The sequence below is a fragment of the Hippichthys cyanospilos genome, chromosome 5 (genome assembly GCF_059441005.1).
Source record: "Hippichthys cyanospilos isolate Australia breed blue-spotted pipefish chromosome 5, RoL_Hcya_1.0, whole genome shotgun sequence".
Classification (NCBI taxonomy): domain Eukaryota; kingdom Metazoa; phylum Chordata; class Actinopteri; order Syngnathiformes; family Syngnathidae; genus Hippichthys; species Hippichthys cyanospilos.
In genome coordinates, this window is record NC_142373.1 from 15,259,571 (window position 1) to 15,281,230 (window position 21,660).

Genomic DNA, 21,660 nt, shown 5'->3' on the forward strand with positions numbered 1-21,660 from the left:
TAGTGCGTACAGCTCACTGTTCAGAGTCCCATATATATATATATATATATATATATATATATATATATATATATATATATATATATATATATATATATATATATATATATATGTGTGTGTATGTGGAGGCAACATCAGCACACAGCCTATTCTGGAAAGTCAATCATGGCCGCACGACACACAAAAACAACGGAGGAAATTCAACTGCCCCGTCCTCATTGGAAGCAGTCTTGTCGCATTTTGCAAACTTGTGTGACGCACGACAGCCAAACAGCTGTGAAAGTGAGTGCAAGGTTTCATACTAATATTTCTGCCGCCTTCCTACCAAACAGATCAACCACGACAAGAATTGTGGTCAGTCTCCACCAGTCTTCTTACTCTTCCTTTCTCTCACCATGTTCCCAAAATAAAAAAAAAACAAGAGAAAATACAAAACAATGGATTCAAACTAAATTAATTCACAAATTACTCACATACATGTAAATAAATGAAGATACTGTTTATAGAGTACTAAATAAAAGGTTACAATTGTGAGTAATAATGCTCTTGATAAGATCAGAGATGAACAAACTGGCAAATGTTTCATGTTTTGCACATACTCTCAATTTAGCTGCTCACTTGGAAAAGTTTAGTTTCCTATCTTGTCATAAATGTAATGAGGAATAAGATGTTTCATAAGGGCGACGATTTTTCACATATTTTTTAACCTGCAATTTCCTGTGAAATGACAATATATCTTGTTCTACCTTTTATTTACTTTATTTTATTGTATTTTATATTATAAAAGCTACGCAGTTTATAGCTAGCTTCAAAGAGTAATAGTTGTCCACATATTGTTTTTGTGGAAAAGGACATTCTGCTTACAAATCAAAACTTAATACATTTAAAAAGATAAACAAAAAATAAAATGTGTAATTCTGTCTTGCAAAGTGGACTGAAGTCTAAAAATGATTCTTTGCACATCATACTGAAGCAGAAATCATTTAATCGTAACAAATCTTTTTAATCAAAAATCGTTCTGAATTGTAAACCAATTCGCGTTTGTACTGAGTCATTTAAATCATTTAAATGATTTCTAATGACTTCCAGTTAAAAGGTTTTCCTCCACATCTTAGGTGGAAAATGCTGACAGTAAGGTCGAATCCTCTAACCTCCTCCTCTCTTTAGAGAGTTTATACTTTGGATTCTTTTACACCAAATCAGAAACAAACACACAAGTAGACCCGTGCACAAAAAACGACAGATGCACACAAGGCCAAATACACAACACAGTAACACACAGTACAAACACACACAAAGAGGACAGGAATACACACGCATAAGGAGACACAAACAAAGGAACAAAACACACTCAAAAACCGTGTCACATTCCCATACACAAAGGAGTCATGGTCCAGGCGTACAAATGCACACACAGCAGACATTTTAATCCGTCAGGTGCCACGTGCCATTGCGAGTGATTCCAGTGCAACAGCGACATCTGTTGCTCAGATGCACACAAGCACTGGGGGCAGCCTGACGAAAACGAAAATGACCACGTCAGACGCTTTGTCCATTGCGAAAACGAGAAGAAAAAAAAAGACGATAACGAACGTCATCAGAGCCCTGTACAGACTAAATCCAGACGAGAACGAGACAAGACTAAATTGTTCGTGGGCGGACGAATTTGTCTTGATAAAACAATTGCGACGTTTTCATCAATCAAGAGTACTTTGCAAGTCAAACTTCACATTTTGACAGCTGCTTGTGACCCAATAAGAATATATATATAATTTTTTTTCTCTAAAAACAATTTTAAAGTCATGTGCTTTGATACAGCTATGTAGATTTTTGTCTCAAATGTTTTCAACTGAACATAAAAATACATGAAATGAAAGAGTTGACGCACCTATTTGTTGCTTCTCTGTCGATATGTGACATCATTTTCAAGCCAAGACGACGCCAGGAAAATTTTTGGTTTTAGTTTGTGTACATTCAGGAATAGAGTATGTTTGTGCGTGTAACAGTGTCTCCTTGTTTTATCTCACAGAGTAAATATCAACCATAGAGACATCCATATTAAAAAAGAAAAAAGTAAGGAGTAAAAAGAAGGCAGAAGCAGCCGATAACAGAGTCCAGTGTGTCATCTGTGCCTTGGTAGTGTTTACACGTGCGTGCCATGGAGTCGGTCAGAGTTCGTCCTGAGGAGACACAGCCCGCGTCACACGTTATTACCAATATACAAGTTGCCTGTGTGTGCTTATACAGCTTTTTTTTTTTTTTTGGTTTGCATAATACTACGGGTAGACTGTCATCAGATGCTCCCTTGCTTCAGCCGGACACCGAGATTCACTTTGAAACACTTCTTTAAAAGAAGCTTAAAACATCTTGCTAGGTTTGAATTTGCAGGAGTGAGCGCATGAGAACCCACGAGAGCTCGCGGCGGTCACTCACCTTCCTGTCTTTGCGCAAATGCGCCGACGAGCTTCGTAGTCTCTGTCTGATGATGTCGGCAATGACGTTGGCATCGCGGCTGTCGATGTTCTCGCCACTATGCGGCCCCTGTCAAAACACGGGCGTCGCGGTTGGTTCGGCCGTGCGCGTCTGTTTGCGTGGGCAAATTTGCGTGCGCGTCCTCACCCTCTTGGCGTCCGGGTAGGGATAGAAGCGAACCGTGGGATAGGAGCTGATGCCGGCTGATTGACACGTCTGATAATGAGCCTGACAGTCAATCTTGGCGGCGCTGACTTCCCCTTTCACAAGCTGTCCATCACACCCACCGTGAGAGTGTGCCCGCACCGGGCAAGGCGAGAGCTAAGAAAAGAGAGTCTCACTCACCCGGGCCAGAACCTCAAACTCCGGGGAGAAATGTTTGCAGGGCCCGCACCACGGGGCGTAGAAGTCCAGCACCCAGGGCTCGCGACCCTCCATCACAAGGGAGCGGAAGGAGTTTGGCGTCAGGTCCAGTGAGGCTCGAGGCAACGCGCTGCAAGGCAAAATAAACGTCTTTGGTGCAAAGGATTCATTCGAGTTGAGCACAAGGGAATTCAACAAATGGAAATTAGGAGAAGGGCTTATTATTTTCCAATCGCTTTCGAAAAGACTAGCGGGTGAACTTGTTCCATTTCAATCATCAACTCATGAGTGATCTCACACAGTTGGAACTGAAATGCAAATAAGTTCACACAATACAAGTGGAGGGTCGCTTGACATTAGGGCTGCACGATTGTGCCCAAAATAACAATCACGATTATTTTGGTCAATATTGAAATCACTGTTATTAATCACGATTGTTGTTCATGTTTGATCTGACGTCTATTTTTTAAACAAGCAGTATATAAACAAGGCTTGATACTTACAAAAAATAAACTAAAACAAAGAAAATAATAATTAAAACACAGGTCAACACTTCCTACTTACTTGCTGAGAGCAAACCAACGAAAAAAATGAAGCCTACTTCAGGAATACTGTTTTGTAATTAAGATGGATTAAACGAAAATAACGTGTGTGTGTGTGTTTGATAACGTGCAGCAGCCTACTTGAGCGCCCAGGTTCGCAGCGAGTGCGCATCTCTGTGCCAGCCGTTGTAGGTCCTACACAAGAAGGCAAGAGAAAAAGCGAGAAGTCAGGCATCGCGGGTGTCGCCCGCAGTGCCGCTGGCGTGGCCGACCGCGTACGTGTGGCGATAGGCTGTCCTGCTGCCGCTAGAGTACAAGCGGATTTCGGGGTACGAGCGCACGTTTTGACTTTGGCAGAAGGAGTGGAAGCGCTGGCAGTCCACGGAACCCACCAGAACCTGTCCGGACAGCATCTAGCGTGCATGCGTACGCATCGTCAAGTGACGGCAACAACAGTCCCGAGTCTGCGCGTGTGTGTTTGTACCCGCGCCATGCGCCTCCATTCGGGCATCAGGGCCTGGCAGGGAGCACACCAGGGGGCGTAAAAATCGACGACCCATACTTCGCCTTCGGCTAAACCTGAAGAGCAAAGACAAGAACGTGAGGCCGGGATGGCAGGCGGGAGCCCGCGCGGGGGACACGGCGCTACGCTCGCCTGTCATTTTGTCTGCAAAGCCGGCAGGGTCCAGGACCACCACAGATGGGTTGACCAGATCCTAAGGATGCAGAAACAAAGAGCAGAGGGTGAGCGCGTCCTTCTGACATGGGTGGCGAAAAGGAGGCGGCACCTGCACGAACTCCAGGATGCCTTCGGCCGAGTGTCGCCCTTCGTACTCGTGAACGGAGGAGCCGTTGAAGATGACGGTGGTGGGGTACGCGTCCACGTTGTACTGGCAACGCAAGTGTGGGCAATGGCAGAAATCACACTATCAATCCATAAATTCAAAATACTGTGCACATCATTTCACAACTTTTTAAATCATATGTAATATGCAGCTTGCAGTACATCAAAGAAAAAGTGGAAAGTCAAAAAGAATTGTCCCAATGAATTCAGTATTTGTTATTGTAAAAAGAATTGGTTAAAATGGAGAAAATGAAAAAAAAAACATGGGTCCGGCAACACTGATGCGCCGAGCTTATAAAACATCCCCCGCATTAGACAAGACAATCACATGACCAATGCATGAACTGCGTCAAGTCAAAAACGCGCCAAACCATGGTTATAGGGAAGTGCGTCTGTCAATGCGACGCACCCGCTGAAAAGATCCAAATCACACGGTTGCTTGTGGATTATGGAGCAGTTCCAGGGGAAACGAATGTTGTCTGCCGTGTGGGACCAATGTGAGCAAATTTAGGAGATTAAGGTATTTATTTGACTCCATAATGCCTAATCAACCCATAACTAGAACGCAAATTTAAAAACATGCATATATTCAGAGGGGCACCTTAAGTTATCAGCTGAATCTGACCTCATCTAACTCAAGTTAACTTTTCCCATTAAACTAAATGGGCATCTGCTCCATCAAACAAAACATCGAAAACGTTCGGTGGTTGCAAAAATAACTTGACTCGATTCGATGCGACGAGAGATTTGCACAGAGCGGCGAGACTCACCATGGAGCAGAGGTCCTGGTGCACGGTGCAGTCCAAAGTGCCGAACTTCATCTGACCCGCCAGCTGGACGGAAGCTTTCCTCAACTCGGGAAGCAGAGCTCGACACGGGGGGCACCACTGTCATCACAAGCACAAAATGACTTACCGCACGTTCTTCTGTGACAAGTAAGAGTGTCCCACCCAGGTGAAGACAGTGTGTGTGTGTGTGTGGGTGTGAGTCAAATTTGAAGAAAGGCAAACAGTTTGGACGGGCCTATCTGCAAATACGTTTCCGTACTTGAGGTTGTGTCATTGTGGCTCAATGCTAAAACTTGATTCCCCCCTTGCCCCTGGGCCCTGAGTCGCATACGGGCAAGCCCTTTGTTTGGCCTTTCCCTCCAAGGAGCAGCCTTTTCTCTTGTCTCTTACAGGAGCAAAGAAGTCCACCAGCCAGGGCTCCTTCCTGTCGGAGGGGAAGTTGTCGGGCCTGAGCGTGGTGACGTGAGCCCGCACGCTGTCCCGCGCGAAAGCAACCACGTTGTACACGGCATCCTTGCCTGCAGGGGAAGAAGGTCGCGGGTGAGCATACGAGGAAGCCCGCTGCAACAGCGACCGCGAGGACAGACCGTGATGGATCTCAAAGTCGTGGACCCCCAAGCCCTTGAAGACTGCCACGCAGGCTTTGTGGATGTACAGGGACCGACACAGTTGCGAGTCCGCAAGGCAGTCGACGCGGCCCACCTAAAAACACGCGTGGGCGCGCGCAGGTCACACTGGGATCGCGAGCAAGTGAGCAAAAGCCAAGCGGAAACGGAGCGCCACCTGGATGTGGTCGTCACGGAGGAAGGCCTGCAGCTTCTTGTACTCGTCCAAGCCTTCCCCGCGCTCTCCAAAGGTGAAGGTGAGGAGCCAGCGATGGCGGGCCAGCTTCAACTTAAGACAGGGGGGGGAAATAAATTGGTCTCAAGTGCGGATGGCCCAGACCGACGCAGAGGGTAATAAAAGGGTGGTAGCTACCAGCCTCCGACACTAACAGGTTTTCCTGCGTCACTTGCATTTTTTCCAGTTCATCTGAATTATACATTTGATTGAGATAAATTCTCAGGAAAAGGTAGACGTGCCTACTCAATTAGAATGCATTACATGTTTCATGCATATTTTGACTTGAAACCTTTGACTAAGATTAAGCATCACTGCTTGACTTGATCTTATAGCATGTAGTCTAGAGTGCTAAACCTCGCCGGCTCCCAATTTTTTCTACATCTACGTTGTGTGTCAAGTGCTCGTGGCCGTGCCTCGATATATGGACGGTACTCATGTTATGGCGGCTGAGGACCTGACTGAAGACTGACACGAGTACCAGCATGGACGTGGGGACTAAAGTGCTACGGACCATCTTGAGCTGTTTACTCTGAAGAAGCTGCTGGTATTTACGTGGAAGTTTTCCGCGGTGAGCAGCTGCAAGTCAGGCAGGTGACGCAGCACCTGAGCGTAGATCTCCCTGCTGTCCAGAGTGCTCAGCCACTGCAAGCACAGACCACACACGGCGCTCAGGTCTGCGCTAATGCTACCGTGCGAACGCCACGCTCACCAGGACGCTGCCTTCCTTATTCAGAGCGCTCCCAGGCGGGAACAGGCCAGTCGCTCCGCCTGTCACCTGCCAACAACAAACAAATGCTTCTGTTATTCTTGGTTGAATCCACGCGGAACCCAAACCATCCTGTTGAGGGGCCCACACGTCGTGCAGCCCGTGCCTTCGAGTGGTGGCAGTGCATAAATTGACAAACCGGTATTGTCACCTACTGTATGGACCATTTGGAGTCTTCATTGAAACTGCCATGCATATTTTAGACTCGGGGTGAGACTGGGCTACCTATCCATGGTTTACCTGGAAACTCTGGCAGAGTTGCGGCTGCGTGTTGCAGTCCATCCAGCCTACCCTCACCAGGCCGTCCTAGGCAAACAGGCACGTGCGGTGTTTTCAGCATTTGCGTTGTTTTCAAAGAATGGGCAACGGGCCCGCCATCCTCACCAGCATGGACGCCAGCTTCTGTCGCGTCCTGTGCTCCAGACAATCTGTCAAGGTCACAGAGGCACGTCATCAGCGCACGCTAAGCTATGGGCTAAGCTCTAGCATACATTACCTCCCGTGTCCGCGCAGAAAGTGACGAGCCAGCCCATGCCCGCCGCGAAGGCACTCTCCATCTCTTTGAAGACGTTGCCTGGCAACGACACCCGCGTAGGTCACGACGCGTCATCGACGAAGGTCCGGCGACGCGCTCCGCTCACCTTGCCACAGCTGGAGGACGCTGCTTTTGATAAACTGCATGCTGAAGGCCACCAGGTTGTCTTTGGTGCGCTCGCCGTGGAACTTCTCAGGTTTCTGATGGATGAGGCAAATGTGAGGAACGTCGATGGCTTGCCAGGACAAGAGACGAAAGGTAGAAATGCGAATGGAGGACAAACATAAGGAATGTGAATAACATCAATACAGGAAGAACTTGAGGAACTGGAGAATAAGAAAAACCAGGAATGTGAGGAACATGAGTGAAGGACATGAGGAAATGAAGAAGATGCAAAATATGAGGCGCGCATATAAAATGTGACCATGATGAAGGTCACCAGAAGGAATGTTCCCTACCACTTTTTTTCAGACCAAAACCAACGTGTTTATGCAACCCTTGAGTAATCACATATACCAAGTTGATACCAATAACATTTTTTAAACATGGCTGCCATGGCAAGTACTGAGGCATGAGAAGAAGATGAGGTGGTGAAGAGGGGCATACACGTCCGGCTGTGAAAACGTAGAGGCTGGGGTAGCTGTTGATGCCTTTGCGCCGACACAAGTTGTGGTTATCGCCGCAGTTGACTGCCCCGATACGGATGGCGCCGTCCATCTCCTTGGCAAACTCCCGCCACTGGCACACACACGCATACATATCGTCACTTTGTGCATGTGTGCGCGCGCGCGTTTACAGCGTCAATGATACCGTGGGAGCGAGCTGGTGGCAGTGTGAACACCGTGGGGAGTAAAAGTTGATGAACCAGATTTCTCCGGAATTCACCGCCGCCTCTGAACAGCAAGCACGCACATAAACGCAGTCATTAGTCAGCACATGTAATCATCATGGCATAAATTAATGACACGCACTGACGTCCAACAGAGCGAAAGCTTGACTTTTTAAAGCGTGTAAGGATTCCATCTAAGTATTTGATTTAAATAAAAGCTTAAAAGTGGTGAGAAAACAACAAGATCAGCCTTGGACTGTACTCAAAAATAAGTTCAAAGGAGGAGTCCACAGACAAATGCTCCTGACTATGTCAGTCTGCGGTATAATGGACCATGGAAATCCGAAAAGGCTTTCTTCACTTTTCCCAATAAACCTCGCCTCGCTCAAAATTCTGTGCGTAATGATGGTAATACATTCCAATTGTCCTGTAGGCGTCTTACCAAAGTCTCCACTGTCCAGGGTGATAATCTCCAAGTCGTCGTCGTAGATGCCTGACCAAAACGTACGGTTAATCGGTTAGGATTTTCCCGGCCCAGCAAAAGGGCAGCTCGGAGCGGACTCACCAAAGTCGTAACGGTAGTAATTCCAGCTCTCGTATCGTCCCCCTTGTTGCTGGTCCAGCCCCTTCTCGCCATACTTGTCGTATTTCTTGCGCATGTCCTCGTCCTTCAGCACCTCGTAGGCTCGGTTGAGCAGCAGGAATTTGTCGTGGGCCGAGGCGTCCCCCTGCCCACAGTTTGGGAGAGCGAGGCCTTTGCGATAGGTTTTCAAGGATCGCCACACAATCCGAAGTACTGTGTACATCTAAATGCCAAAGCTATTCAAAAGTGGTCTAAATGTTAGAATGAATTCATATTTTTGGGGTAAATAAGCCGAAATGTGAGGACAAATATGACCATTATTTTTTTAGTTGAATAAATTCCTACTTGATTGTGTGAAATGTGATTGTTACAAGAAAATGTGTTTTTCCATAATAAGTTTTCTTTTTTTTTTTTAATCTGCATTTTTGAGATGAGATGGAAGTTCATTTCAAAAGTACAACTTTCTTGCGGCGGTTCACGATTGTCTTATTCAGCAAGTCGGGTACTTTTGGAGGGGAAGCCACACCATGCTCAAATTTGGTCAATCTTTTTGCTCAGGCCAAATCAATCCAAGAATTACTTTGGCTCCTTTTGTGGCATCTTTTGTGAACTGAGCAGCTACATTTAGTCGGGACTCCTGACTATTTTGGTAACAAGAAATTGATGAGGAGCTTCATGTAAAAAAAAAAAAAATGCATTAACAGTATGAATAGAAAGCATCAGGTGGCATATTCTAAATCAAGGCAATAGGTTTGAGTCATCTGAAAACTCATTTCAACAAAGCTTGGCTGCCATTTTTCTTCCATGTGGGTGTCAAGGAACTACTTTGAGGTGAATTCAGGAGCTTAATTTAGACAGCATTTTGGAATAGGTGTTCCTCACGGGGTTCTTGTCGGGATGCATGGTGAGGGCCAGTTTCTTAAAGGCCTGTCGGATCTGCCGGGTGCTGGCATCCCTGCCTACGCCCAGGAGCTGGTAGAAGTCCTGGCCCGCCCCTCCCGAAGACACCGTCGGCAGGGTGGCGCTGAGGAACAGCAGCGCTAGAAGTGCGCCGACGCAGCCAGCTTTCGGCGCGCGTGTCCCCGTTGAACCGGTGGACCGTGTTCGCTGTCTTGCCATTGAGCACTCTGGAGCTGGACAACTGAGAGGCAAAGAAAAGCCCATATGACGCCTTTGAGGAGATGACAGTTTCATTTGACTTTAGCTCAATAGCACACTGGATGATCCTAAATGTACTTTTGTTCTTCCGTGGGGGGAGAAGTCTCCCGCTTCAATAACATTGTAAAAGACAGAAGTCCACTCGTCAGGATTTGATGCCTGAAGCTAACGTAAGGTTAGCGTCATGTAACAATGATCGAGTCTGTCATATGGAAATATTTGAAGGTGGAAAGTGGAGAGCCGATGGGTATTTTTTGATTGATGCCAATTTCAATATTTGGCAGAATAAACTTCAAGTAACCAAGTATTTAGCCAATTAAATCAAATCATTTTTAATATACTGTGGATTGAATAAGGCTCAGTGAAACAGTGGTTTGCACATCTGCTTCACAGTTCAGGGACCCAGAGTTCAAATCCGCCTCACTCCGGCCTTCCTGTGTGGAGTTTGCATGTTCTCCCTGAGCCCACGTGGGTTCTCCCCGGGCACTCCTGGTTCCTCCCACACTCCAAAAACATGCATGGCAGGTGTATTGGACATATTAGGTGTGATCAGGTGCGTGAATGGTTGTTCGTACCTGTGTGCCCTGCAATTGGATAGCAACCAGTTCAGGGTGTCCCCCACCTACTGCTCAAAGTCAGCTGGGATAGGCACCAGCAAGGAATGGATGGATGATTGAATAAGGGACTACCAAAACGCTTAAAATATACAAAGACTAGTACTGCAAACAGAACGGTTGCTTCTTTATTAATTTTTCCTTAACTCTTAAAACTAAGGCAAAAATCATCGTGCTTGAATGTGATTATATTTACGTTGTTTACTAAAAACTGACAAAGGAATTTGTGAACTTTTTGTAGGTGGTGAACTGTTATATGCGCCTTGTTCAGCGTGGAAAGCATGTATAGCATGTGTGTCAAATGGCGTTAGCAATGCAAGTTCACGAGGACACACCTGACGTGTACATCACCTGCTTACAATTCACAGCAAAGGTGAACTGTTACAAATAAGTTCACAGTTGGAAAAATAATGCACTTATAAATAACATTTCCCGGCGACTTGAAGATTAAAAAGTAACAACACACTAAACATAAGACAGCTCAGTAGGAGTAGTATTTTGCCTAGAAAAAAAGAGCAAGACTGGCAACCTGTAAACTCACATATTTAATATTGAGCTAGGTTAATTAGCTTTTCGGCTTCGTCCTGAACTAAAGCGATCTGGTTGTTTACCGACGACATTTTTTGGTATCATTTTACAGAATATAAAGTTATGCACGATTACCTAAATTGAAGATGTATGGCCGTTGAAGGTCCCAACCTCTAAAAGTAAATAAAAAGTCAGTCTGGAAGAAATGAAAATCCTCCTCAACATCCGGATCTCGCCGGCATCAAGTTAAATGCCACCCACTCAATGTTCCGTTCAATGAATTTCAGAATAAATGAAATTGGACTACCGAGAGCAGAAATTATCAACTGATCAACGTAAAAGCGTGAGAAGTATTTATGTTTTATATGTAAGAAGCGAATCTTTTGAATTTGTGTGGCAATACATGATTTCTGTTGGGTTCAAACTGTCACAATTTTACTTTACCAACTATGGAGCGCCGACGTTTTTTTTCCGGTGTCGTTCGTATTAAAATTTGGGAGGGGAAATTGTATTTCACATTTATTTGTTGTTTCATATTTGGCAACCCAGAAATACCAAATGTTTTTATGTCTGCACATTTATATTAATTGAAAATTAACACAACTTTGTGTAGAAAACTATGTTGTTGTGACTGACGTTTTGTCAAGTAAAATGCACGTGGAGTCATTGAACGCCACTTTTCAAACTACAATTACTTCCGGGTTGCTTTCGGGTCACTTTCTCCAGGTGTTCACGCTTCGTCCGACGGGCACAACTTCAGAACTCCAGGCAATCTGGACTTATTACATTTGAATACAAGCCACTTTTTACGAAATACTTGAGTGACATTGATTCGCGCCCCGGAAGGCTCTTTACGTGCTTTGACACGTTTTAGCGCGCCGTTAGCCGCGTTAGCTCGGCGTTAGCCTGGCGTCACGTCCGGCATTTGAAATCTACAGCCCATAACCAGCCAGTTTCCCAAATCGTGATGGAGCTCCAAGGTGAGTTTATATTTAGCTTAAATAGACCCTGTGCACCCTGATTCTTATCCTTGTTTTTCCTACTCGTAGCTGGTTAGTTTCAAGGAGGCATTATGCCGATTTTTCACAATTTAAAAGAGTTGCCAGGCGTCTTACTAACATCTCTGTGGGACGCTTTCGTCAAAGTACCCCAAGGATCAAGAATTGCAGATATAGTATTACAGCACAAGAGCAATATCATTTCAAAGCCACAAGGTAAGCAGACCTGCAGTGCAGTGTTAGTGAGCATTAGCAAGCAACTTCAGCTTCTGGTCATTCATCTATTTCGATGTACAGTGTCTGCCACAGATTTGCAACAACAACTTGATCTTCTGCTGAATTGTGTGTTCTCAATTTTGGCACGCAAATTTGTGTAATTAGAAAGATTAGTTTTTGGTAAGAAATGTACTCCTGATGTCCGGATCAGTTGCTTGGCACACATGAGCATTTGCACAACATTAGCTTCAGATTATGCGCTTATGATCAGGTTTGGCTCAGTTGTGACTGAGGCCACTATTAGCGCCAACAAACATGGACGACTATCTTCTGGGAGTCCCCGTACTATTAACGTTGACCTAAATGGTTTGGTCGCGAGATTTGCCACACCGTTGCGTGAATGGACAAGTTTGAATCACGCCATGAAATTTCTGGGCTTTTGCGCCGTGTTAGCGACGTGGCTCACAATTGGCCCAGCGCTCTACACACATGCACAGACCCCGAAAACCAGCCAATGCTGCCGTGGTAAGAACTATGAATTGGGTAGTGAGCATAAACTGCATGCGTTCTCACAGCGGGGTCGGAACCAATGGCTCTGGGTTCCCCGACCTCCCCCAAGCCTGCCCACGGCGCTCAGTTCCTGCCGGGCTTCTTGATGGGCGACCTGCCCGTCCCTGCCAGCCCGCAGCCACGCCCATTTAGCATGACCTCACCCCTTTTGGAGAGCCCTGCCCTCAAAGGTGAGACAATCTATATATGTGTGTGGATGTTCTTAAATTGTGTGCGGATGTTTTTGTGAGAGACGTGTAGGAATTAGTGTCTACTTTTTGTGTGTGTGAGAGTGAGCGAATGAGAGAGCATTAGTAAAAATGTGAGTGTTTGTGTGTGAGGTATGATTCTGGTAGTGCATGATCATACAATGGTATGTATGTGAGCGAAAGAGAGTGAGTGCGTTGCTAAATAATGTGATGAGAGAGAACGTGCGTTTGAAATGGCGTGAATGTTTGCAAAAGCGTGTGTGTTAACGTGTCAGTCTATGTATATGAGAAAGTATGCATGCAAGGGTGTTTTTGAGAGTCTGTGTGTCTTGCGTTTGTCGATAAAGGAGGCGCAGGAAGCTCGAGCCCGCAGCTGGTGGTTCCCACTCCGAAGGACAAGAGCGGCGCCCCGCCCGTGCGCAGCATCCACGATGGGCCAGTTACCGTGGCGACGCCCCTCAGCGCACACAGACAGGTTGGCGCCTCTGTCCTATCGCAGTCTCTCGCCAGCCACTTTGAGCTTGTGTCCTCAACGCGTGCGGGCGTGTAGTCTTTCCCCAGCATGCAGTCTCCGGTGTCGGCGCGACAGGCGTCCACCTCCGGTAAGGCGCCAACGGCGACCGTCGCGGGGCTGCGATTTCACCCGACGGAAGATGTCACGTGCTCCTTTGCAGGCTTGCAGCAGCTGTGCCTGTCGCCGGCTCAGGTGGATCCCTTCTACAGTCAGGGGGAAGCTCTGTCCTCTGAGGATGTTCTGGACCAGACCTGGGTCACCGTCTTTGGGTCCGCACCAAAAGTCACAACCACAATATTCACGTCATGTTATTGTTGCTGGTATTCTTTGGCTCCCTATTTGGACCAACTTCCACAGATCTTTGGCCAATTGACATTACAATTGGAATATAAATAATTCCTGCATTTGTTTTCCCCATTCCAAAAATTCTCACTTCTACTCAAATTTGACATTTTCAAGATCAAAATAGCACCCTCAGAACAGATTCAGTCATTCTCATCTGAGGTTCAAAACATTCAGAGTATTCAATTCACAATTTCCAACTTGTCACAAATGCAACATTTTGACCACTAGAATTCTCAGCCCAAAATTGCCAATTCCTTCCCATGGACATTTTCAAGAAAACAGAGTGAGATCATTGTTGCTGTTTGAAATTGCAAACATTCTTCATGTCATGCTCATGGACTCGTACGTGTTTGTGCGTTGCCCTGTCAGCTTCCCTCCGGCCTCCGCCTCTTACATCTTGCTGCAATTTGCTCAGTATGGAAACATCCTCAAACACACTGTAAGACATGCACGCGCCTATTGTACAGCACAACTTCTTGCCATCTCAAGTAATAAGTGTGTGCGTGTAGATGGCATCTCCCGGCAACTGGATGCACCTTCAATACCAGTCCAGACTTCAGGCTCGGAAAGCCTTGTCCAAAGATGGCAAAGTCTTCGGAGACGCCATTATGGTTGGCGTCAAACCCTGCATAGACAAGGTCAGCGCCTGTGCGCGTGCCTGCTGAGGCTTTGTCGGCCTTCAGTTTGCGTGTGTGTGTGTGTGTGTAGATAGATAGCATTGTGTATAATTTCATGGAGTATCAGTTGTCGGCCGCGAGTAATGGAATTGATCCGTAGTCACGTGACATTTGTGCCTTACTTTACGGTGTCAAGAGTGTGATGGACAGCAGTGAGGTGGCCGCCTCCCCTCTAGTGAGCTCCACGCTAGCCTGCACACCACGCTCAGCCATCAGACCGCTTAGCGCCACCTACAGGAACTCCGCCAGTGACTACCAGGTACCATGGCACAATGCCCCAGCGCCGTGACCGTTTGTGTGTATGCACATTTAATATGCCCGTGTGCGCATGTAGGTGCTGACCGACACGCACATACCCAGGAAAGATGACAGCTTTGTCTCCAAGGCCATGGAGTACATGTTTGGATGGTGACATCGTCATAATCGTTGGACTCCTACTACAACTGATTGAATGAGGACACTGTGCGTGTATGAATTTGTCTTTGTCAATGTGCTGTCTTAGAATGTCTTTTTTTAATGATTAAATAAAGTTTGTACATAAGATTATGGCGCTGGAGTGTTTTGATTTGTACACACTTGTGTGAACTAGAAAGACAAAGTACCTGAAGCTTATGACGGGGGACCAAGGGACGAACTGGTCAGAGGGACAGCACATCTTAGAGGTTTTGGAGAATGCTGAGATTGTCTGGACATGTCCAGAGGAGAGATATATAAGTAGAAGGATGTTGAGTTTTGAATTGCTAGGCAGTATATAGGCCTGCAGGAAGACCAAATAGGAGGTTTAAATGTACAGTAGATGTAGTTAAAACAGGCATGAAAGGAGTTGGTGCGATAGAAGAGGATGCAGGAGACAGACTTGGATGGAGACAATTGATCCGCTGTTGCACCTCCTGAAGAGAAAAGCTGAAAGGGGAAGACGGACAACTATACAGGGTTTTGGATCTTGTGTTTTGTATAACGTGCACTTCTCATAGTCACCACTAGAGGGTGGCAACCTTCACTACATCTGGCTGCCTTCTGTGAGAACGCCCGTGGCTACTGCCTGCACTTCCAGGCGTGGTTTGATCACACGGAGTACCAGCGCCATTTTTTTCCAACTTTTTTTGGGGGACTATCCAAGGGAGTGTGTTCTCTGCTGGGGACATGTGGTACTGCACCCATCCCTGTCATTTCTGTGGCGGTTATCTTTTGAGCACAACTTTTGAACTCACTGTATTTTTTTTCACAGCTTTTTTCTGGGCGGAGTCCACCATAACATTGAGCCACTCCTCAAATTGCGCTCCGCAGCCAGGGCTACTCGCCATCAATTGACCATGACTTGCTTGCAGCGAAAGGAGAAGACGACTTGGTGGGGCCAAGGGGCCACCAGGCTGTTTCTCCACCCAACACAAAAAGCAGAAGAACAAGAGCTGATTAGGAACAGCGGCGTTTTGATCAAACTTTAAAAAATAAACACATTTTGTGGCAAAACGTGGTCTGTTCCATCGGCTCGTTGACACAACAGATGCTTTGGTATTTGTGTGTGTGTGTGTGTGTCGCTGTGGCAATGCCTCTGGTCACGCCAGCTGTTCTCCCCGCTAAAACAACATCGTCCGGCTGGCTCCAAATGCTTCATTTGCATCAAATGTGTCCCCAGATAGACAGGAAGTGGGCTCTGATTGGTTGCCAGAAAATTTGCTCTTGACCCCAAACAGGAAACAGCGATCCCAGAGATCCTGTCATGCTTCCCTCCCGTGTCCTTGATCGCTATTATCACCATGGATACGTGTTGTATTAGTAGCTCGTGTGTGAGAGACTTGTTGAATCTTGGAAACTGTGCATGCGTATGTGCTACAACTACAAGATCAAACTGTGCTTTTATGTGTGCTGTCCATATGTTGGGTCAATAATGAGTTGAAAAGCCTGCAGCAGTAACAGTAAGCGTGTGTGTGCGCGTGCGTGTTTACATACGTGTCGTCCCACAGGCGACGCAAGCTGTTCGTGACGTTTGTGTCCATTCGTAAACATCATTGCACGTAATGTTGAAGTATAGTGATGCTGAATGCTGCATATGATAATTAAGCTCACGGTGATGACAGCTGCAAGGTTGAGGTTGCTGCTAGCATGAGCATGCTAGTCATTGGCCTGAACATGTTAATAATTAGTTCATTGAGCTTTTTTTTTAAGCCGCATCATACAAAATGTGGGGGATTGCACTGGTTGAGCTAGCTAAAAGCTTGAGAATGTTAGTTGTTAACTTGAAGATGCTAGTTGTCTTTAGCAAGTGTTAGCTATGCGCATTACATCCAGTATGTAAACTATGTGTTCTGGTTAGCGTCAAGCTAGCAAATGTTTTGACATTTTGTTATCTGAAAGAAGAAGAAAAAGTCATGGTGACTTTTTTTTATGGTGTGCGCTGAGGAGTATGTGCGTGTGCAAAGATTTATGCTTGTATGTCACAACAGTGTTGTGGAGACTAGACACGTTCACAATCAACATCAGTTCACTTCTGAAGTTCATGTCAGAACCAGAATTCATAAGGTTTTATTTCACATTTTTAGAAGGAAAATATATACCGTATTTTTCGGACTACAAGCCGCAACTTTTTCCTCATGATTTGAGCCCTGCGGCTTATAGTCCAGTGCAGCTTATCTGTGACAAAAATCATTTTTTTGCTCATATTTTGCTGCTGCGGCTTATATACCTGTGCAGCCTATAGTCCGGAAAATACGCTACATACTTGTCAAAATTGTTTTTAAGGAACGGGTAACTTTTTCAGAAAGATCTTTCTTAGGATATACAACTTTTTAATTGGATCTTTTTTTCAAATATGACTTTCAGAAATATGCATATACAGTAGAGAGTAGATAATTATTTTAAATTCACAAATCAGTTTTGTATCCGAGTGTTGTTTAAAGACACTTTTCAAGAAACATGAAGACGGTTGTGCATATACCTCAACTTGGTGGGCCAAATAAAATGATGTGGCGCTCCGCATCAGGCTCATTGGTCTTGAGTTTGACACCAGTGGTATAGGACATAATTTGAAGTTTGACATTTCTGTAAGATATGAGACAACATTGAGGAATGTCCCTCATAAACATTGTCCATCCGTGACTTCATGCTAAGCTAAATGCTAATCCAGACGACGTTGACCCACATTCCTGTCAGAGTCCTTGGCGGTGATGACATCACTTCCTGTCCGGCACAAGCGCCATTGTGCCAGGCAGGAAGTTAATCTTCCGCCTTGGTCATGCACTTCACTGCTGAGGTGACCATGTGGGGACGCTGGGATCACAAGACACTACTGCACATTTTAACTCTTGGTTGTGTGTTTTTCACATTTGACATTTTCACACATTCTTAAAGTTTTCATGTTTTATTTTGTGTTTGTCTGTGTTTGATTGGCTGCCGACCAGTTCAGGGCATACCGCGCCTCACTATTGCCCTCTAGTGACAAGAAGAACTTTTGAAAATGGACATGTTCATATGATGTGCTCACGTTTTGGAGTGTTATTCACGTGTTTCCTGTGTTTTATCCTTTTGCACCGTTTCACATGTTTCCACCGCATCCGCATTTGTTCAAGTGTTTCACACATGTTGCTCTATCAACCAATCAATCAAATCAATCAATCACATTTTATAGTGTACAGCCCTGAATCACCGAAGTCTCAAAGGGCTTCACAGATGAAAAGAGGCCATGTCGTGACTTCTTTCGAAAAAAGAAGTCATACAGAGACATCTTTTCGTTGTAAGGTACACAACAGAATGTAAGCCTATTCATTTATTAGTGGTTCATTATTACTGCGCTTATTTCTGTTATTTTGTTTTGTTTTATTGCCTACTTATTATTTGCTCGATTATGGAACATAGTCTGCTCAGGAAACTGAACAGAATAAGAATTTCAGTTTGTGGTATTACTACGCATATGACAATAAAACTCTTGAATCTTGAAAAGAAAAGTAAACATGTTGGTATTTTGTGGGGCCTTCATTTGATTATGTGCTGTTGTGGGAGCACATGGAAAAAAAAAAAAGAAAAACACTAAAGTGCAAAAAACGCTCACTGCGGTCAACTGCAAAAAAGAAAGACCGTTACAAGCAGTGTGTGTGGGTGCGTGTGTGTGTGCGAGCGAGCCTGTGTGTTTATGTAGCGAGAGATAAGCAAGTTGCAACCACAGAAAGATAAAATTCAGGATGACCCCCCCCAACCCACACAAACCCCCACCTTCCTTTCACACACACAAAATCATCAACACGCTACACTCTCACTTCTACGTGCGCATGCACACACAAATACACAAGTCCATAAGCACTCGCACTGTGTATAGCAATAGCACAAGTAAAAAGCAAATGCTAACAACTAGCATCCAAGCAAGCGTCTGTCAATCCATATTGAGCATCAACCCAGGCCTCATCTACGCAGTCTTTTCAAATCCAAAAAATTGTAAAAAAATAAAATAAAAAATAAAATCTCTTAAAGTCACCAGCGTCGTCATCTTTGGAAAGAAATGGAATGATGATGTAAAACTCTGTTTTACGATTGCTACACGCAAATTTGATATCTTCAGTTTAAAAAAATAAAATAAAATCCAGGCATATATAACAAATAGGAGACATTTACTGGTCGTTATCAAGAAACCCAGTATCCTGTAGACTATGCTCCAGATAGAAAACGAAGCAAGCGTTTGTTTAGACATGCGCTATTCCGATTTTGACTTTTTTGCTGACGTTGGATGGGAATGATTGAAAGCGGGACTTCCTGGCGCGAGGCTCCTCGTTTCCCAGCTGTTTGGAATCTTCCAACATCACACCAAAGTCTACTTTTAACTATGATCTTCCGGTTAGCGGCAGTTAGAGAGAAAGCGCTAAATCACATTCACGTTAGCATCGTTAGCTAACAAGGAGTATCAACAGGACGTGCATGCGTGTCTTATCAGAGGAATGCTGAGAGCTGCAGTGTCCCTGCTCCTTTCACATCTATTGACTACTGATTAGTCTGATCAGATCCAGACCACTGATATGTATGTGTGTGTGTGTGTGTGTGTGTGTGCGTGCATGCTTTCATGCCAGCATAGAAGTCTGTGAATGTTAGCATAATGGTTATAGTGTATTTTCCACGTGGGATATTCTTCTGCCTCGGGTTGTTGTTGCCATGTTTCCTTGGCAACCAGGTGAAATTGTACAGATCACATCACATTCCTCACACAAGGAAGTGTGTGCCTTTGACCATGTATGACCGCGTTCCTCTGCTAACTTCCTGTCCCACTCAATCCTATCGCTCTCTCGCACACACACACATACACACACACATCCTAATATATACAGTAAAAGTAGGTCATTCACAAAAAGTGTACAATTTTCTTCAGTGATGTATGATGGAGTCATAAGTCTCTTGGGGGGCAGTGTGTGTGTGTGTGTGTGTGTGTGTGTGTGTGTGTGTAGTTGGGGGGTTGTGTGAACAGCTTGTGACATCTCCAGGCCATGATAACGTCTGCTAATTGCTAACATCAGGACAGTCTGTATTTTGTGAGTGTGTGCGTGTGTGTGTGCTTGCTCATTGTGACAGCTTCATGTGATCTCATTGTGATGCATGCAATTAGATTTTAAATCATGGGTGTCAAACATTGATCCCAGTGTGACTTGAAGTATGAGTGCAGGGCTCTTAAATTGGAACGCACCCAAACTCTGAACATAATCCAAATAATTAAATACTAAACTTCCTTGAATTACATACATTCCAATGCACTTGTTGGCTAAATGCTAAAAAATAAACCACTCTGGCACAGGATAAAGTATGTTCTGTTTTTAGCATTAGGCATATAAAACAAAAGAAAAAAACCTGTGACTTATCTACATGTTAGTTGTGAGGCAAAGGGGCAAAAACAATGAGACAAAACATGAAAGGCACAAAAGTCAGCATGACAACAAATGGAAAGGACAAATAAAGCATTTGCTAGCATTGCACTCAGTGGTTTAGCTTGAGGACGAGAATCTTCACAGAGACAAAAACGGTCCGACATAACCTGCAGTCACATCAGGAAGTGGACAGGAAGTAAGCGGGAAGTAAACAGGAAGCGGGCTCCTCCCCCACGCGCCTATCTTGGGACAGCGTCGCGTCGCACTGTAAAGAAATTCAGCTTTGATCTTTTTGGCGCCGGGCCGAGCCAAAACGCGCAGGAAATGCCAACGGGCTCTTCGTGTCTCGTTTCCTGTCTGAAGCATGCACGCGCACTTGACACCTTGTTTGACTCCATTTTGGGACTTTGTGGACAATCTCATTGCTTCTTCCTCTCCCCTCCAGCAACACGTGGCACAATCCTGACCGGAACCGGAGTCACCCGTCAATAGTCTTTCAATCAAACCAACCAAGTGCTGCGAAAGCTTTGCGATGGCTTTCGATGCGTCTCCGTTGGCAAACGTGCCACTTTGCAGTATGCGCATTAACGTGGTTTCTCATTTGGGATCCGATATTGATTGACTGGGACATATGGCGGACAATTTGAATTCACTTTGTGGGGATGGAAGCGTTATTCCAGCACATCATTGTAGGGAGGAGGTCACCGTTTTCACCAGCAATTACAAGAAGACTTTATCAGACATTTCAGCAATTTTTCAGTATATACTTTACATGTCGGTAGATTTAAGGAATAATAATGCCACCGCAAACCATTTGGGAACACATTTGGGAGTTTTAGACTTCACTTTAAGATTATTTCAGTGTTTTGCCAAGATGTGTGTCCATTTTCTGGATTATTTCAATGGATTTAGGTAATCATATCGATGATTATTCCTCCAACAGTACAGCACAGCATTTTATGGAGCATTCATGCAAATATCCCTTGCGCCATTTTGGTAGGTTTCATGAATATTTGTGTAACATTTGAATTACTACACACATACATTCATATTTAAGTAAATTCTACAGATTATTTTGCCTCTATTCAAAAGTATTGATTGACTCAATGAATAAACATGTTACATGGTTGGGGGAAACAAAGAAAGAAACTGACAAAAGAAAGGAAGAAAAAGACTAGAGAAAAAGAAAAGAAATGAAAAAAAAAACACAAATCCTGTCAATTGATGTCACAGTTGAATACTGCTTACATGTTCAAAGAGAGTAGAGTATTTATTTGGAGTATTTATTTAGTGGTGATTCTGTACTTTAGAGTTGATGTTTTGCATGAATTACATGGCAAACACTAACAAACTTTGACATTCAGAAGTAACTTGCATCATTGTAGATTTACGAGTATTTGGCCAACTTTCACAGGGTAGGATGTCGAGTACTTTTTCCCCCATTTTACCG

The 21,660-nt window shown here is 44.9% G+C and overlaps 2 protein-coding genes across 5 annotated transcripts; one reads left to right on the plus strand and one right to left on the minus strand.

The window, feature by feature from the left end:
- Positions 1 to 967: 967 nt before the first annotated feature.
- Positions 968 to 11,118, minus strand: dnajc10 (DnaJ (Hsp40) homolog, subfamily C, member 10). The gene is made up of 25 exons (XM_088416086.1): positions 11,001 to 11,118; positions 9,448 to 9,706; positions 8,548 to 8,710; positions 8,425 to 8,475; positions 7,964 to 8,046; positions 7,760 to 7,891; positions 7,260 to 7,353; positions 7,115 to 7,192; positions 7,003 to 7,046; positions 6,859 to 6,924; positions 6,562 to 6,627; positions 6,405 to 6,494; positions 5,793 to 5,903; positions 5,597 to 5,711; positions 5,400 to 5,527; positions 4,992 to 5,108; positions 4,166 to 4,267; positions 4,033 to 4,093; positions 3,862 to 3,956; positions 3,657 to 3,790; positions 3,519 to 3,572; positions 2,818 to 2,965; positions 2,620 to 2,742; positions 2,434 to 2,541; positions 968 to 2,180 (listed from the first exon to the last, which is right to left on the minus strand). Exons 2-25 carry the CDS (start codon positions 9,682 to 9,684, stop codon positions 2,169 to 2,171), a joined length of 2,412 nt encoding a protein of 803 aa, XP_088272212.1. The 5' UTR covers positions 9,685 to 9,706; positions 11,001 to 11,118; the 3' UTR covers positions 968 to 2,168.
- Positions 11,119 to 11,571: 453 nt separating this feature from the next.
- On the plus strand, positions 11,572 to 14,919 carry nup35 (nucleoporin 35). 4 transcript variants are annotated; one of them, XM_088415491.1, is made up of 10 exons: positions 11,572 to 11,845; positions 11,915 to 12,079; positions 12,655 to 12,819; positions 13,185 to 13,312; positions 13,388 to 13,439; positions 13,512 to 13,620; positions 14,066 to 14,135; positions 14,206 to 14,334; positions 14,510 to 14,632; positions 14,708 to 14,919. In XM_088415491.1, exons 2-10 carry the CDS (start codon positions 11,938 to 11,940, stop codon positions 14,783 to 14,785), a joined length of 996 nt encoding a protein of 331 aa, XP_088271617.1. In that variant the 5' UTR covers positions 11,572 to 11,845; positions 11,915 to 11,937; the 3' UTR covers positions 14,786 to 14,919. The 4 variants fall into 4 exon arrangements, with proteins under 4 accessions (XP_088271617.1, XP_088271616.1, XP_088271618.1 ...); XM_088415490.1 differs by having other exon boundaries at positions 13,388 to 13,620; XM_088415492.1 differs by lacking the exon at positions 11,915 to 12,079.
- The last annotated feature ends 6,741 nt before the right edge of the window (positions 14,920 to 21,660 follow it).

Bases quoted from the DNA above. Each gene is read 5' to 3' on its own strand.
- nup35 (XM_088415490.1), top strand. From the start codon at position 11,938: ATGCCGATTTTTCACAATTTAAAAGAGTTGCCAGGCGTCTTACTAACA. The intron at 13,313-13,387 runs GTTGGCGCCTCT...GCGGGCGTGTAG, and splicing joins CCCTCAGCGCACACAGACAG to TCTTTCCCCAGCATGCAGTC. The intron at 13,621-14,065 runs GTCCGCACCAAA...TTGCCCTGTCAG, and splicing joins ACCTGGGTCACCGTCTTTGG to CTTCCCTCCGGCCTCCGCCT.
- dnajc10 (XM_088416086.1), bottom strand. From the start codon at position 9,684: ATGGCAAGACAGCGAACACGGTCCACCGGTTCAACGGGGACACGCGCG. The intron at 8,047-8,424 runs GTAAGACGCCTA...CTTGCTGTTCAG, and splicing joins CCTGGACAGTGGAGACTTTG to AGGCGGCGGTGAATTCCGGA. The intron at 6,925-7,002 runs GTGAGGATGGCG...CTGTTTGCCTAG, and splicing joins AGAAGCTGGCGTCCATGCTG to GACGGCCTGGTGAGGGTAGG.